Source organism: Podarcis liolepis, assembly GCF_965112155.1.
Source record: "Podarcis liolepis genome assembly, chromosome: 4".
Classification (NCBI taxonomy): domain Eukaryota; kingdom Metazoa; phylum Chordata; class Lepidosauria; order Squamata; family Lacertidae; genus Podarcis; species Podarcis liolepis.
The window spans coordinates 78086685-78104651 of record NC_139558.1 but is presented as its reverse complement, the minus strand read 5'-3'; the positions used below and the strand labels follow the sequence as shown (position 1 = coordinate 78104651).

Genomic DNA, 17967 nt, shown 5'->3' with positions numbered 1-17967 from the left:
CTCCATGAATCTGTCTCGTCCTTGACTTAAGTCCTCCAAGTTGGTTGCCACCACTGCTTCCTGTGGTAGCTCCATAGTTCATGTGCTGTGTGAATAGTATATTGGAACTGAAGCAATGCAACAACTCCAAAACCTTTGCAGGTGCAAACAGTATTAAAAGCTGCATTACATGTGACCACCCTCTCTAGGCATCATGAACACAAGTCAACAGGAATGTACAATAAAAAGATTTCTGGAAGGATATTCTAGGCTACTCCAGGGAATGTAGCACACTCTACCCACATATGCAACTTTTACTGAGATGGTAAAAAATCAGGAGGGGCAACTTCCCCTATCTTCTGCCTATGTAGAAGGGGGGAAATGCAAATGTTGGATTGTGAAAGACGTGTGTAAGTGAAATGCAATTCTTCCTAGTCCACCTATACAAAACGCAATAACCGTCTACTGCTTCTGAATCAATTCTCCCTGTAACTTTCATTCAAATAAAAAATACACTTAACCAAAACATGCATGTTAAAGTTTATTTATAGTTTTCAATCCATACAACATTTCAAGTAGTTAGCTTCTTAACCAGTGGATGTGTCCCTCCAAAGTGCCATCATTTCTCTGTTGCAGACTACAGCACTACAATTTTTAATATCTGTAAAACTTCACATAAATTGAAGTCAAAAATCGGAAGCAAGCATAGTAAGGGACTCACAATTCCCACATAAATAGCAGATGAATCCCTAGGTAATAATGAGGAGTGAAGTTGAATATCTTAAAATGAAATGCATTGCATTCCATCACAAGGCAACAATAATCATTTCTAAATACAGGCTTTCCAATAAGATAAGTTACAGTGCAGCAATTCTATATAACAAATACAGAGGGTAACCATTAAAGCTTTTACAGAGCCCAACCTTTTCTTTAGCGATCTCAGAGCAAACATTGTTCCCACACACTGGCTGGATAACACAAAGTATAATGAATCCAAGTCCTTGCTACTGGAGTAGGCAAAAAATGCCATGTATTTCAATGAAACCTAGGATTACACCAAAGTTTGGTTGACTCTGATACCCTAATTCAGGAAATAGCAGTATTCCAGTCTTTGGTTTGTCTTAAGAGTTTGGATTTTCCTAGTTTTTAGGAGGAATTACTCAAGCCTAGTCAGTTTATTTAAAGCTAAAAAGAGTGGATACTATTTGATCAGACAAGTTCAGTTTCAGCCACTATTCAAATCATTAGCTTTCTGAAAATATTTTGTCTAGAAATAGTTACAAAAATAGTCCCTCTATACATGAAGCTAGAATCTAATTTCCACATTTGAAAAAAGGCATTTAAGCCCTCCTCGTGGAAGTTTAATGCAAATCCATTTCCATCATCTAGCTCTAACAATAATACTGGAGTTAGAGATTCCAAAAACTCATTTTAAAAGACTTCCCAGGTATGATATATTTAAGTCCAGCAATATTAGGAGTTAGAAATACAACACTTGTTAATCAGTTCAACTCTTTTTAAATAAATTATGTAATAAATTAAGGCTTTGGGTAATTTATTCACACAGTCTTCAATATCCATCTTCTTTTTTCTCGTTCTTTTCTATGATTTTATATTCATCCAACACAGCATGGCCTGTCTCCTTTGCAGTTTTCTTCACTATAGCTTTGATTCCAATATTGTCGATATTGAAAGCTGCCACACCAACATTGATAGCAGAACTCACTGCGTTGTCAGTAGCATGGCCCGCATCATCCCCGTACCTTAATGAAAATAAGGAGCATGTCAATGGAGTTTCCTCATTTGTACATAAATGCTACGGTTGTTGTTTAATCTTTGCATGCATGCCCTCATTCCCAAGTAGATGCTTAAATTTAATTTGGAAAACCTGAAATCAGCATACAGACTGGCTTGATTCACTTTTGAAATCTTCCCAAAGCACAGAAGAAGATTAGCAAAAACAATCTTAATGTTTTAGGGCTGCTAGTCTGTCCTAGTTTTTGTCTCTTGCTTCAGTTTTTACTTGGCCTTCAACACAAATTCCAAAGTTGTGCTTACACTTGGTAGATAAAGCTTTCATCTCCCCAGAATTACCACATAAAACAATTTTTTTTTGCTGAAGCTGCTAACTAAACCATGTTATAAAATGTGTTCTGTGATAAAGAGAAATTTAAAAGCTCCAGGTTCAATAGGTTATCCCTACAATAGTTAAAGTACTGCTGTTAAAATGTTAGGAATTTTTAAAATAAGTTAATACATTTTATTGTAAAAGTAAGTCTGAAAATCTACATTTTTGCCCTGAAAAAAATTAAGAATCTCCCAACCCAACCAGAAATTACAAAACAGTTGAGAGTGGCCCCGTACAACGCTCAAAGTTCACTTTAAGTTCTTAGTATATGCGTAAATGATGACTGCACAAAGCTATTTCCCTTGTTATTTAGTTACTCAATTTCCACAATTATACGAGGATAAACTGGTTGAGAAGAACTAAGCAGGTATTTCAACCCCTTTCCAGTGATGTATTAGAGAAAGCATTTTATCAGCTGGGATTGATGATGAAGGAATCCTGCCGAGCTTAAGTCAAGTTTATTCACATGCCACTCTGGGATAAACTATGCAAAGGGGACTTCTGATACATATGAAAAAATGCAAACAATTCTAAAAAAGTAACCAAACAGGGCAATAATACAGCCTACTACTTAAAATGCTAAAATCCTACATGTTAACTGGCTGCAAAAGGGTAACAATACTGTACACAAAAATGCTGAAGCTATCCTTTGCTAATCTACTACAGTGGCCAACTAAATTTTAAAGCCAAAAAACTGAAGTCTCCCTTTGAAACATTGATTGCTGTTGGCATAATCAATACAGAACTTCCTGACAGTAAGAGCTGTTCGACAGTGGAATTTGCTGCCAAGGAGTGTGGTGGAGTCTCCTTCTTTGGAGGTCTTTAAGCAGAGGCTTGACAACCATATGTGAGGAGTGCTCTGATGGTGTTTCCTGCTTGGCAGGGGGTTGGACTCGATGGCCCTTGTGGTCTATTCCAAATCTTTGATTCTATGATTCTAGGTCTTGACCAAACACAGTAGTAATCTGCCTATTTCAGAACACACATTAAGACTGAATGGAAAAGAATCTCTAATACTATATTTCTTACAATGTGACAGCATAGCAGCCTTGGAATTATTTGCCGAACACGACAAATCTGATAAAATTAATTGGACAGCAAAAGATTTTCATTTTTGTTAGTTTCCCCATGACATTAGCCATAAACACCCATATTAGAAGAAAGCAAAACTGACTCAAGCTGTGCCAAAAGGAACAAAAGTATTCACACCATCTCACGACTATGCAGAAGCAACAGTGGGCAGGAGTTTACATGATAAAAATATTTATTGAATGCAGGTGGATATAAAAAGTGCCAAGAACTTAAAATATTTTGCGGCAATGCAGATATACATTTGGAGCTTGTTTCTCATATTCTAGCGCAGCTATTTATTGTTGGTGAACGATTAGCTTTGCAAGATTTCTGGACCCTTTTAAATGCCCAGAGGGTTGGGTTCTTCCAGATTGAAGATCATTTTGCTAGGTATGCATTATGGTGACCTAAAATTGCCAATCTTCTTCACACAAGTGTACACACACTTAAAAAAAAAAGCTGCCTATTATGAGAAACACAGTAAAAATAATATATATGAGGTGCATCTGCCATGCTAATAAAAATACTACATTGCACACATCTTAAAGTACCGGTAAACCACAATCGCCTTGTATGCAACAGATTTTTGATGTGGCCTTTTGTCTTGGAAGAAAAAGTCTACTTATTTCATTAGGATGTGTTTTCTATTATACTCTTACATAAACAGGAGATGGGGTGAATACTTGAATCGTTAGTTGGAGATAACTGCAAGTTACTTATTGCTTTTCACTCTTAGTTGCAACTGAAGACTCATCTCCTTTTCCCCTACTTTTAAATCTAAAATAAGAACAAAAGATTAACACAAACAGTAGTGTACAAACAGAACACGCTTCTTCAAACTTGCCAAGGAGAAATATTTCATGGAGGTATACCATTATTTTGGCAGAAAGCAATGTAGTACAGACTAGGTGAGGTTCAGACCAAGAGAATTACAGAGTAAGTACCAAGTAAATCCTTGGATCCTTATAGGTAAAATAAAACAGAAATCTTCAGAAGTCTAATTGGCAGTCTGACATTTCCCTACTGCTCCAATGTTGACTGCAAACATTTATTTTTTTTGCTGAACTAATGGGCTAGTCCATATGTTTCCTTTTTCTTTAGCCCAGAAAAAAGACTCAAACTTCAGAAAGCAACCCAAAATTAGACTCTATGCAGTTAGAGATAATTACATAAAATTGGGCAAAACTTAAAAAAAAGCTCAGATTTTCACTTTTTGAAATATGGCAACCCTAATTTATATAGACAGAGGCTTCCCTTTACAATTTCAGCACCACTCATATTCCAAGAACTGAAATACATTCAGCTGAGTATTCAGATGGCATCGGACTGGCAACAATTCCTCTCTTTATAAGGTAAAACCTAAAATGAACAGAAAATCCAATTTAGGGATGCAGCTGCCCCTTAACTAGAAGTGACCTGCACTTGATTGACCTTTACACAGCAGCTGCAAGTGTGTGTTTAGAAGACGAAGTGTTCCAATTACAAAGGGGAAGGGAAGCAGGAGGTCCAATTTTAACAGCAAGAAGAGGATGCAGGGCAAATTTCCCCTTTGCCTACCACTTATTTCCTTGCAGCCCCATTCTTGAAGTGCTTCTCTCTCAGTCCAGGTCACTTCTGACACTGCAGGAGCAGACTACATGTGATGTTACTCGTGTAATTTTGCCTTGAGCACAAGCTTTTTCATTCATAAAATGCCAGAGCGGGGAGCCAGATCAGTACTGGGCTTCTGGAGTGGAATTTAGATGGGTGTTGCCCCCCGCTGTGGCCCAGATCAGATTCCCACATGGCTACAATTCCCATCAGAAAAAGAGCTCCCACTGAAGTGAATCCGGATCAGGACTGCAGCAGCAGGCATCTTCAGGCCTCTTTGCAGGTTAAAATCGTCCATTGTTTTTTCCCAAAATATAGTTGGGCCCCCACAAGGTCTGAGGGACAGTGGACCGGCCCCCTGCTGAAAAAGTTTGCTGACTCCTGTTCCTTGAGGATAGGATCTGCAGATAAAGCAAGCGTAGGTGGTTCCTTCACTTACACTGTACACTCCTCCTTGTTTGCTCCTCCCTGTCTATGTAACTGGGAAAGTTCCACCTTTAGATACATGCAACTGTGATCATCGTGACTAGTTTGGTTCCAACAATAGCAAAGCATTTTTACTTTTTAGCAAGTTTTGTTTAACGCATGTAGTGTAGGTTCCCTAGTATTCATGCATCACCAAAATTTATTGCAGAGTAGAGGAAACGTTAACTTACTTGTACTTGACAGTCTGAACCGTCTCTTTAGACACATTTTTAGCAATACACTTTGCAGCGCTTTCCAAACCGTGCCATATTGTTGAAAACCCTGCAAGGAGAGTTAGCGTATTGGAACCGGAAGGTAGCAAACAAACGACATTCAATAAAAACTTGCACCACACATTGTGGAAGCGTTATTTTCATGCTACCTTGAACACCACTTGCCGCAACAACCAGAGCACCATCGAAAGTAGATTTTCCATCTTTGTCTTTCTTAAGGGATTCTGGAACCAGTTTGCTTCCATGCTTCTTGACATGGGGGGCTAACTCTCTTCCCACAGAACTTGCTATAGAGCACACGCCTTCCACTAAAACAGAAAGCATTAAGATAATTTATAGGTTACAGAATGTTCTGGTCAGATAGATTAAGCCACTGAATTAAATGAATTGTTGAGGATCATGAAGCCAATTTTGTGTTAATGGCTCCTTTTCCCACAACAATTATATTTGGAGGAAAGTGCAGATGCAAGTAGTGCATTTGCTGGTAGTGGCACCTGCCCTGTGGAACGCCCTCCCACCAGATGTCCAAGAGAAGAACAACTACCAGACTTTTAGAAGACATCTGAAGGCAGCCCTGTTTAGGGAAGCTTTTAATGTTTAACAGACCACTGTATTTTAATACTTTGTTGGAAGCCTCCCAGGGTGGCTGGGGAGACTCAGACAGATGGGCAGGGTATAAATAATAAATTGTTGTTGTTGTTGTTGTTGTTGTTGTTGTTGTTGTTGTTGTTGTTGTTGTTGTTGTTGTTGTTTCTACTGTCTATATTGGCTCTTAATGAAGCTGGGGCAATGAAGACTTCTCAAGGGTGATTAATTTAAAGAATTTGTATACCACCCTTCATCCAATACGATTCCAAGACCGTGAACATATAAATATGATGACATAACGAACCATTCGAAAATGTAAAAAAAAACCCATATCAACAACATGAGTCAATAACTAAAAACATACAGCGAGCTAAGGCATTATTTTTTTAAAAAGAGCCTAAACCTGATGAAGTCTGTTTCTCTCCCAAAGAGGACTTAATGAAAAATAAAATCAACATTATTCCCTGTCCATTAAAAAAAAAAGATTGAAGAAACAAAGCATTATCAATTCCTGTCACTACTTTTTCAAGGAAATTGGTTGCTCACATCTCACCTAAGAACTGGCTGACTTTCACAGCTCCTCCTGTAGCCTGCTTGGCTACATGCAGCCCTTTAGCTACGGTTGGGTTGACTTCCATTGGCTTTTCCTCTGGCTGCATGTGCTCTCTTAGTTTGGAAGCTCCCTTGTGGATTGCTTTCCCGGTATATTCTGCTCCTTTGACCAGGCCCCAGCTGACCCAGGATGCTCCTTTAAGGAAACAAGAACAGATTTATCGGATGCAGCAACATTATCATGTTATAGGACAGCATTTCCTACCCACTTAAGTTCAGGCTAGTAAGCTGAAAAAAATACAGCCTGAGCTCACACACTGGTGAGTCTCCCATATCCTCTTAATTAGCTACAATTCCATCTTCAGCAATGGTGAAAATAGGAAAGCTGGCCACATGACCCGGAAGCTGTACGCCAGCTCCCTCAGCCAGTAAAGCAAGATGAGCGCCGCAACCCCAGAGTCGTCCTAACTGGACCTAACGGTTACCTTTTTACCTTTACCATATCAGACCAATTGCACTGGGTGCCTCATATTTTTGAATGTACACTCTTTCTTTCTCTCCATAAGAAGCTTCATGCATGTGGCGAACAAGAGGAGTGGGTTTACGCCAAGCAGGTCAACATGGCAGAGAATTAAATAAAATATTTTAGACCAGTAGTCTAATGTGGTGCAGTCTAGAATTCTACCACTTTGAGTTGCATCAGATGTAAACAGGATTTAAGTTAGCTTGCGAGTCAGCCCCCAGTTTATTCATCCACCAGCATAATTCAGATGAAAATCTCCAAACATACACTAAGCTGGCAAAACAAAGAACAAGTTGTTGTTTTTAGCAACCGTTACATAATTACTGAATAACTCTAGCTCCTGGAGATTGGACAAACTAACATCTTCTAGAGCTTATCTCAAGAGCTTTATTTTGAGTTGCCATTTGGTTTTTGGGAATCTACCTGGCAGGGAATTAACTTACTATTTATCTTTAAGAGAATTTAGTATTTTTATCAAGAGGCAAAGTTTAAACAAACAATTGCATGTAATTAATAGCCTGAAAAAGTCACATTAATAATAATAATAATAATAATAATAATAATAATAATAATAATAATACATTCTTTTACTCTCTACTTCTGAGCCATGCAGACCTGAAAGTAATGCAGACATACTAACAGGATGTAATTAAAGGACTGTACCCTATCAAGTAGTAAAATATTTCTATCAACAAGATGGAACCTTTCAACTGCAGAACTTGACCGCAGGTCAATCCATGCACTTGATATAATGTGTGGTAGAACCATTTAGTTTTCTGCTTCCTGAGTGCTGAATAAAACTAATATATCAGGAAACACAGACAACGAAACTATTTCTTACAGAATATATTCTCATGCAAAGTTATATTATGGAAGTGGCTGAAATTAATAGTTTAGCTTATGATTTCAGATTGGAAGACAATCTCACTATGCTGCCAGAATGAAGAGAAGCTTTAGCCCAATTCAGGTGAGACAGGTGGGTTGGAAGCTGTGACAGTTTTCCTGTTATCTGCAGAGTTCCGAAGCCTGCTTGCTAAGCCATCGCCATCTTGGATCCGCTGCGACAGCTGCATCTGCACAAAGCCTGCCCCTACAATCCTTGCACGCACCAGCTCCACTTCCAACCTCTGCATGCTGAGTGTGGAAAACAGAGAAGATTTGCATGGGGACACTGGGGTTGGAGCCAACAGTGTCCTTCAGATGTTGTTGGGCTGCAACACCTACCCCTTGAACATGCTGACCAGCTTGTGGGAATCCAACAACATTTAATGGCACCATGTCGGTTAGTACAGCTTTAAGCCCAAACACCAGAACAGGGTTTCTACCAAGGATCAATCTAGAGAATCAATCCTAAGGGTACCTGTTAAGATTCCATGGGCCATTTTCTCACTCCAGTCAGGTAACTCTCTTTCCCTCTCTTCAGGCGCTGGCTCAATACGTACAGTCTCGGCCAGGTTAATCGCATCACTAGAAGCTTCTGCAGGCTGCAAGATCGAAGCACATATATATACACAGCAAGATCAAAAACTAAGATAAAGCAATTAAATGTCAAATTGGCCACCGTGATATTCAACAAAGAAATGCACACTGTGACCCTAAATTATCTTCTCGCAGATAATTATAGGTTTTACAACAACAACCAAAATGCATCATTTTCTTTATTCATCTGCAAGAAAATGGCATTTCTGGACACCTAATTCCAGTCTATTTTACATTACTGTTGCTCCTGCCTTATTGGCATTTGGAGATCAGACCCACATGTACCTCTTTGGGGAGATAATTAGGGTTTCTTCACCCCTGATTCTTTTCACTTCAGTTAATATATAATTAGCATGGTTTTGTATTATAGTTAATGCTCTATTCGCCTTTAAGAACATTTTGCACAACAGACAGGCAGTGTATGCATATGTTCATATTTATTTGATCAGGAAGGAAAGTTGCCCAAGTCTACCGCTCCCTTTCATTTTAAGGGGAAACACAGTTCTCCTTATTCTGTATTGTTATGTGTCTTTACATTGCTTCTCTTTGTTCAGGAAGGCAAGACTGAAAGAATGAAGCTTTTCGGGAGCTGGGCTGGATATACTCCTCCTCCTCCCCATACAGATTTACAAACAACGAAAGTGCATTCATTCTGTTTTTTCTCGGTTTTACACATTGTTACTGCCAAAACAAGACAAAGTTGAGCATGTGATAGGTCCTTTCTTAGAGAAGACACCCAGCTAACAGGCAAAATATCTGGGATTCGGAACCAGACACCACCCCATGAATTAAAAGACTGCAACAACAAAGATGGAAACAACTACATTAAACATAACTTGTTTTCACATTAGATTACTATGAAGGATTACTCTATGTGATCAAATGAAGGTATTATCACAGGCATGTTATCGTCACAGCTCCAGACTTTCTATATCACTTTGGAATTAGTAAGGTTCCCAATTCTCCGCACAGAAATTTCACACAAGCAAGTACACAAGGATCTTGCATTAGAATGCAAAACTGACATGGATTTTGCATTTTCTGTGTAGCATCTTTTATGCATTTATGAAACAATATGACATCGTAAAATCAGTCCCTAAGTATAAGCAGGATGGCTACTACTGCATTAAAGTGAACCAAGGCAATCCAGAGACATCCGCTCCAGGTTCTAGCTTGACATCCTATTTCGTCTGCATTGCCTAACACTTGAGAGTTAAAATAGCCTACACTCATGTGAACAGCAGGAACCAAATATAAGCGACTGGTGTGTATTTCTGATTGATCCCCTCTAAGCTACTAAAGTGAGTCACAGGCCAAAGCTCAATCCGTTTTGTTAAGTCATGCCATTTTGTACAGGTGCTATGAATATACTCCGAGTTCTTAAGAAGTTCTGCATTAGGTTAGCTAGAACTCACAAAGCCAGCCGTAATATTGTTCCCGTTTTCTCATCTACTCCTAAACATTACATTATGTTGAACTGGGTGGTACTGTACTGTACTTTAAAATTCGAGCCATTTGAACATTCTTGACACTGTTAAAAGATATCGTAACCCACAATGTCACAATCTTTATTTTTTAAAAAGGGAATAAATAAGTTAAGATCTAAATAACCATAGCTGTTCTAGAACTCCCTCATGGTTCTTGCAAATATTAATTCCTCAACAATTAAAAACTCTTAAAAATGTCATGTCCGGGTTTATAAGCAATTAAAAGCAGTTTACTGCTTGGGCCATCATGGGAAAAGAGATTTAACAAATGACTGCATCTTCTTTGAAGCTATTAGCATGAGGAGGGAGCACAGAGATCAACAGAGATAGGTAGCCTTTTGTCAGCCTCTGTAAAATATGGGGTGTCCTTTGGAGACAGGGAAGTGGAGAAGGGGTTGTGTCCCACCACAGCACTAAGGCCAGAGCCAGTTAAGCCCAACCTCTGTCACACACTTATTCCAGAAATCGGCAACAGAATTAATTAGCTTTCAGTTCACACCTGCTCTCCCTGAAAATAATAGAAGTTTTCTCTAGCCTTGGGTCCATTTCTCATAACCTGTGTCCTTCATTTGTTTTGGTTCATCGCTGGTAACTTCTGATACCTCAACTGTATTCTATTAGTTGAGACCTACAACAGTACCCATTGGACCTTGCGGGGGGAGGGGTCGTCCACTAAAATTTTTTGTGCTTCTGTAAACCTCAGGGACCCTCCACACTGCAGATACTCTCATGTGTGGGTGGGCCTTGTTCTGGCTGCATAAGGACTGTCACTTGGGGAACCAAGATTGCTACTAGTATACATGATTAATATCTTCAACATTTCCATTATTTGTTCTCTCTCCAAGAGCCACTGTTGGCGGCAGATACATTTTCCAATAAATACCACAAAACAAAGTATTTTCCATTTCTTAAAGTTTAAAATGTGTTGGCTTAGTAAAAAGTTTGCCACCACCTCTGAAGTTTACCTTGGCTCTGAGATCAGATCTTTGTTTAAACAGATCCTCAAAAAGCTCTTTGTAAGATCTTGAGCGTTGGGACGGTAACCCTAGTCCCTCATGGGATCCTGGAACCTGTGATACCATATCAAGGACATTAATAGATTCACAAGTTCAAAGGCTCAACAAGGAATCTGTTAGGCACTGTTGTACACCATCAGACAATAATATCACACAGCGGAAAGAATTATCCTTCTCATGAACCACATGCAGGTGAATTCATGCATTAGTAAACATCCCCACAGGTGAATAAGTAATTGCAAGATCAGGTTGTTCCATCACCATATGGCCAGTTCTCCAAGAGATTAGAAAGCATTTTAACATGTCAAGACAAATGGCAAATGTTCTCACTTCTTTTGGTAATTAGCTTTAACCCCCATCATTCTTCCCAGACACTGAGGTCCAGCACCGAGGGCCTTCTGACTGTTCCCTCACTGCGAGAAGCCAAGCTACAAGGAACCAGGCAGAGGGCCTTCTCGGTGGTGGCACCCGCCTTGTGGAACGCCCTCCCACCAGTTGTCAAAGAGAACAACAACTACCAGACTTTTAGAAGACATCTGAAGGCAGCCCTGTTTAGGGAAGCTTTTAATGTTTGATGGGTTACTGTATTTTAATATTTTTTTGGAAGCCGCCCAGAGTGGATGGGAAAGTCCAGCCAGATGGGTGGGGTATAAATAAATTATTATTATTGTTGTTGTTGTTGTTGCTAAAAATGTGCCTTTATAATTACAGGTATGCCTCCCTCTAACACCTGCCATTTAGATTTCCCACCTTCTTAATACTGACCTTGTTTACTAGACTGATAATCTCTCGGATAACCTTTCCCTGCACTTCACGAATGAACTGTGATCTACCAGATTCTTAATTATCTTAGAGGGACTTCCTATATATGTGGCATTTTAAGATTTTGCTTAGTCATTGTTGCACTCTGAGCAAGTGAACTGGATGTGATACTTCTGACACACTGCAAGCTGCAGTAATGCCTCTCTACGTCTGCTCAATTGATCCTGCAGGAAAATCATTATCAGCCTACTTGCCCTGCCCTTCACAGCACCACACGGTAAATTTATTTTCAGATGTTGCCCAGCCTCACCATAAAGCATGCTCTATACTGCCAAAGGTAAATCCTTGCAGAGGCAATCCTGAAATTCATTTATAGTGCTCTATGAAGCGGACAGTTTAACAGCTCATCAGTGTCACCCGGTGATACTTGTGCATTGAAATTATTCTGGATGGTGGCATAACACTGTTTACCTGCACTCTAAGGTCAGACATCTGTTTTAGCAGATCTTCAAACAGTTCTCTGTCAGCAGCTGGAAGTTCTGAAGATAACACTACTCCCACATAGGATCCTGGCACCTGTGACATCAAGTCAGGGAACATGTAGACTCCTGTGCTACAGGAGAGGACAGGAGACTGGTTGCACATAAGAGGATACAGCCAGTCACAAACCTGGAAAAGAGAAGACCAAAATAACATTTTGCACAGAACACTGTGGATTCAAATGAATGATACATTAGCACTCATGTCATAGAACCGTTAGCACTCATTTCACGGCTTGTGAACGGCTGTGGCCAGCAACCCAAACAAAATGTGAAAGTTACCTGAAGGAAAGCAGGGGGGCGATTCTGGGCTGCTGCAGCATCCGTGTCCAATAACTTCACAATGCGAAGGTATCCGGGATACGAGGGAGCGCTCACTTGTCCATCAGGACTCACAAAGAATATCTGCACCCCGTGGGGAATGAGGATCAGTTCATCAGCATCTACCCCTAACGACTGAACAGGTGGAGGCTGTGTGCATTTCGTGTAGAAATCATCTCCGACCGAGGAGAACTCCCCAGAGTCTGTCCCGTACGACACAGTGTAGTGCCCACCCGTGGCCTCAGGTGTATAAGCTGGGGGTTCCTCAGTGGGCATTGCAGACGAAGGACTCATCACAGCAGCTTGCCCTTGGCTTGTACAGCCAGCATTTCCACCTGCTGCAGCCAGGTGTGATGGAGTCATCAGTGAATTCGGTACAGGAGGCCTCTCTGGTTTTTCTTTGGCTGGAATTGTTGGGTATATCCTGGGCGCTTCCATAGGAGGACACATGGCAATGGGCTTAGGCTGTGCATTTTCATCTAGAATGCTTAGGCGTGCAGTAACGTTTTGTAGCGTCTCTCTCATTTTTTGCTGCATTTGCCTGGCAGACTCCCATCGGTCCCCGGTGCATTCATGACCTTGGGATGGGACGCTAGTTCCCCTGAGCAAGTGGTCAATACCCTGCCTGTAATAATTCCTTGCTTCTTCCTTCTGTCCAAGCTCATCTGCATTCAGGGCTTTATTAACAAACACAAATGCCTCCTTGTACTCTTCTTCAATCGTCTTCAAATTTGCACCCTCTTGCGCAGCTGAATCCCGTTCTTGATACATTACGGAAAACTGGATCACAGCAGGAGTAACTGGAGACAAAGCGGAAGAGAACACTTCCATTAAAGGAAACCAACTATACTATACGGCTGTCAATATGAGAGAGAGAAAACACCCTGGAGCTGCCATGTCATGTATAGTGAGCAGTAACAGCTTGAATTAAGGGATATATAGTGATCCTAACTTTCCGTAAAACAGCTTGCCTTGCCTTGAAAAGGGCTTAGGGTGGTATTCAACTAAGTTTTACCTAACTTAGCCACGATCATTAATTTCAGCAGGTCTACTTTGAACAAGACTATGGATACATAATCTTGATCTGCAAAGCACTTTTACAGCATTATATAGCTGCTGTGCTTCTATATTTAACCTTTAATTTACACAAACAATTGAATTATTATTATTAGTACTATTATTTATTAACTTTATACACCTCCCTTCTTCCAAAGATCTCAGTGCGGTTCACAAGATATACAGGATAAAAACACAAAATAAATAATTAAAAACACCAAACACACACACACTTAAAAGGCCATAGAATATTAATCAGCCAAAGGCCTGGCTGAAGAGGAACATTTTTGCCTGTCGCCTAAAGGAGCATAATGAAGGCACGAGCTGTACCCTCCTGGGGAGAGCATTCCACAAACAGGGACCCACCCTCTGCACCTCTTGTGGAGGAAGCACACAAGGGCCTCTGGTAACGATCACAGAGTCCTGGTCATTTTATATGGGGTTCTAACAATCCCCTCCCCAAGTCACTTAGCACACTAGTGTTAAGAGTAGCCTTTCAATGACTGAAAAACTCTTGAAAGTTATTTATATTGCATCGTATTTCAGTATTTGTTTTGACAGGCTGATATGCTGCTATAAAGCTCAAGTTCCCCACCGTCTGCAAACTTACGGCAAGTTTACATAACCAGTGACATCAAGGGATAAAAGCTGAATACAGTGGTACCTCTGGTTACGAACTTAATTCGCTCCGGAGGTCCGTTCTTAACCTGAAACTGTTCTTAACATGAGGTACCACTTTAGCTGATGGGGCTTCCTGCAGCCGCCGCCACGCGATTTCTGTTCTCATCCTGAGGTAAAGTTCTTAGGGGTACTATTTCTGGGTTAGCGGAGTCTGTAACCTGAAGTGTTTGTAATCCGAGGTACTACTGTACAGCTAACATCTCCATGTTTATGTTAGCCCCCACACAGGGTGCTGCCGCCACCATCATTCTACCCACAGTAAGTTAAGAAATGGGGTCATGGGGCGATGGAGGGGCTGAGCCAGCCTGAGATGCATCAGATCCTGAGCTGTAATAGCTCCACAGTGGTATACGTTAGAAAAAGCATTTCCTGTCTCCCCCCCACCCATGCCTCCTGTTGCTCCTTTGGGACTGCTCTGCTGGTTATTAAAAAACTGTTTCAGTAAAAACATGGGAAGCGACAAACTTTTTAAAAAATTGTCATTCAGAATTGTTCAAGGGTAGGATGGTTTGGAAGTATGAAACATCCACCACAAATACAATTGTGAACTCGTGATGTTTCGGGAACAGTGCTCTTTTGATTTGCTCCAATTAGCAATAAGCATGCAACAGAGCTAGCTGCTAAACAGCAACCATCAGCAAGGCACATGAAAGAGGAAGGAACATGGTCATAGGCTTATGGTGGATTGTGGCCAGCTTTAGCCTTCTGAGCCTCAAAGTTTGGCCTCAACTTCACTTGACTAGACACAGGCAGTTAATAAGCTGCCCCATAAACTGATCACTGCATAGTCTGAGAGAGCATGATACAGTTAGCTTGCTAATACTAAGTGGTCTGGATCTGGTCCGTATGTGTCTGTTGCCAAACTTTTTCAGGCCTCCGACCCCTTTGTTCCATGAACTCATACCCAGTGCCCCCTACCCCATAAAAAACAATATTTGCATAAACCACTAAGGAAGTTGGTAACACAATAAAATTCAAAACAGTAACAATTAAGTGCACATATATTCAAAATCTAATTAAAACTATTTGGTCTAATTCCATAAAATTGATTAACTTGATCCAGTGCCAACCTCCTTAGGGGGCAAGCACTGCCCATTTTGGGAACCACTTATCTAGAATCCCATGTACTGTACAACACCTCGAGTTTCATGGGATGCACATGTGGAACAAGTACACAGCTTGTGGGAACTTCTGGATCCATTGCTGTCGCTTGAGGCTCAGGCGGCGTTGGTGGTGCAGAGTGCCTTACATCAGCTTTGGCTGGTGACTCAGCTGCACCCCTATTTGGACCAGGATACACTAACTTCTGTTGTCTACATTCTGTTAGCATCTAGGTTATATTACTGCAATGAGCTATACATGGGGCTGCCTATGAAGGTGGTTTGGAAATTTCAGCTGGTGCAGAACTGAGCAGCCAGGTTGCTCACCGGGGCAAGACGGATTGATATTGATAATGTGCTAAATAAAAAATGCTCCCTTCAAAATATAGTACAGTGGTACCTCAGGTTAAGTACTTAATTCGTTCCGGAGGTCCGTACTTAACCTGAAACTGTTCTTAACCTGAAGCACCACTTTAGCTAATGGGGCCTCCTGCTGCTGCCGCGCTGCTGGAGCCCAATTTCTGTCCTTATTCTGAAGCAAAGTTCTTAACCTGAAGCACTATTTCTGGGTTAGCGGAGTCTGTAACCTGAAGCGTATGTAACCCGAGGTACCACTGTATTTATAGATGAAATAAGCAATGACAAAGGTAGCCAAATATTTCACTATTTAGAAAAGGAAAAAAGGTGCAAGGAAGCTTTTTCTAAAGCAAACATACACACAAACTCCAAATAAATGTGTCTGAAGCCCTGTGTGCATTTCTGTGGGGGAAGAAAGTCCTGCTGAACTTGCTTCAGAGTAAACAAACAGAACACAGGCAGCCCTCCTTACAGCCCGACAGACTTAACTGGGAATTAAACCTCATTGAACCCAGTGGCCTTAATTCTGGCGAAACAGTCGCGGCACCAGGCTGCAAGGAAAATGCAGGCACCCATGAGGCCAGCAGCAACCTCCTCCCAGAGTTAAGACGGTATGACTGATAGGAAGAAAGTCCACTAGGAAGTTACTACGTACCAGCCAAGGAACCGGCTGCTACTTCCAAAGATCTCTCCTCTCTCTTACACACACACCTGGCAACAACCTCCTGAGACAGGAGTGGCGGAGCCTCTACTTTGCAAGCGGAAGGTCCCCGGTTCCATCCCTCCAAGTGCGATGGGGAGAGCCTCCTCCTGCCCCAAATCCTGGACAGCCGTTGCCAGTCAGTGTAAGCAAAACTGACCTAGACGGACCGACTGCCTGGTTTTACCAGCACTCAGTGCCCAGATCCTTCCCCGCCCCCACACAAAAACAAGGCCTCTGAGCATACGCAGAGTGCATTTACAGCAGCAGAGCGGCAATGATCTGCTCCACGCGCGCAGGGAATCAAGGAGGGGAAGACGGAAGGCGGTTGGAAACAGGAGGCAAGAAAATGTTATCTGTTAAGGAATTGATCTCCCTAATTACAAGGAACTCCCCCCCCCCGCCCTTCCTCGTTCTGGCTTTCCCTTTCACTCACGCGGGAAGCGAGCAGCAGCGACCTCCCAGGCTCCAGCGAGACGCCCACCCGGCCACGCGCCGCAAACGACCCCTCCTGCCTATATCTGCTCCGCTCCAGCTGTTGCAACTTCGGCCCACGCAGCGTCACGTGACCCGCTGCCGTCAGTGGCCTGTTGTCCTTTGCCGCCTTCCCGCCCACTAAGAAGCTTCTGGGCTCTGTTGCAGACGCTTCGGCCGGCAGGGGGCGCTCTGCGGCGCGCGCGCTCGCACACAAAAAGTTCTGCTGAGTTCGCTGTTCGCTTTACAGTACTGTATATGCAATTGTGTTTGATGTAAAAGCGATAGCGACGCCTGGTTTTTGTTTTGCTTCGTTATGGATTATTGTGAGCCGCTTTGAGCCCGATGATTGTGGTTGGGAAAAAGCGATGCAAATATTAATTCCATTCCCATCACCCTGATCAGAGGTTCCCAAACTTACTTGGCTTACTACCGCCCACTTTTCAGGGCGGGGGGATTATTTAGCGCCCCCCTAGAAATCTACCTTCTTTAAGCGAACAAACAAAGATGCAGTGACAAATTTGCGTTCTTTTATGTTTCTATATTTCTACCTAAGTCCTACAACACAATAAAGAAAGATGTCCAGTGCCCGATTTACATATAAGCTAATTAAGCTACAGCTTAGGGCGCCACTCTCTTAGGACCCCCAAAAAAATTTAAAGGGAGAAAAACTGGATGTACATTTCCAAAATATAAGCTAAAAAACAAATAAAATAAAACCTACATACAGCAACACTGTTTTGTATGTAAGTAATGGGCCCCGCCTGCTCCCTAAAATATCACTGGTTTGCTCATTTCTATATATAGGGTGCCTACATTCTGCATATGCAAGTGGCTTTAGATACCTCCTATCAGGTCAATAAATT

At 41.5% G+C, this 17967-nt stretch overlaps 1 protein-coding gene across 5 annotated transcripts; it reads right to left on the bottom strand.

Moving 5' to 3' along the window:
* Window positions 1-507: 507 nt before the first annotated feature.
* On the bottom strand, window positions 508-17222 carry SPART (spartin). Of its 5 annotated transcripts, XM_083498911.1 has the most exons (10): window positions 17066-17222; window positions 12695-13533; window positions 12345-12542; window positions 11061-11165; window positions 8490-8613; window positions 6608-6802; window positions 5616-5774; window positions 5425-5515; window positions 3895-3955; window positions 508-1742 (listed from the first exon to the last, which is right to left on the bottom strand). In XM_083498911.1, exons 2-9 carry the CDS (start codon window positions 13502-13504, stop codon window positions 3895-3897), a joined length of 1743 nt encoding a protein of 580 aa, XP_083355037.1. In that variant the 5' UTR covers window positions 13505-13533; window positions 17066-17222; the 3' UTR covers window positions 508-1742. The 5 variants fall into 5 exon arrangements, with proteins under 5 accessions (XP_083355037.1, XP_083355035.1, XP_083355038.1 ...); XM_083498909.1 differs by lacking the exon at window positions 3895-3955 and having other exon boundaries at window positions 17066-17221; XM_083498912.1 differs by lacking the exon at window positions 11061-11165 and having other exon boundaries at window positions 17066-17219.
* Window positions 17223-17967: the final 745 nt, after the last annotated feature.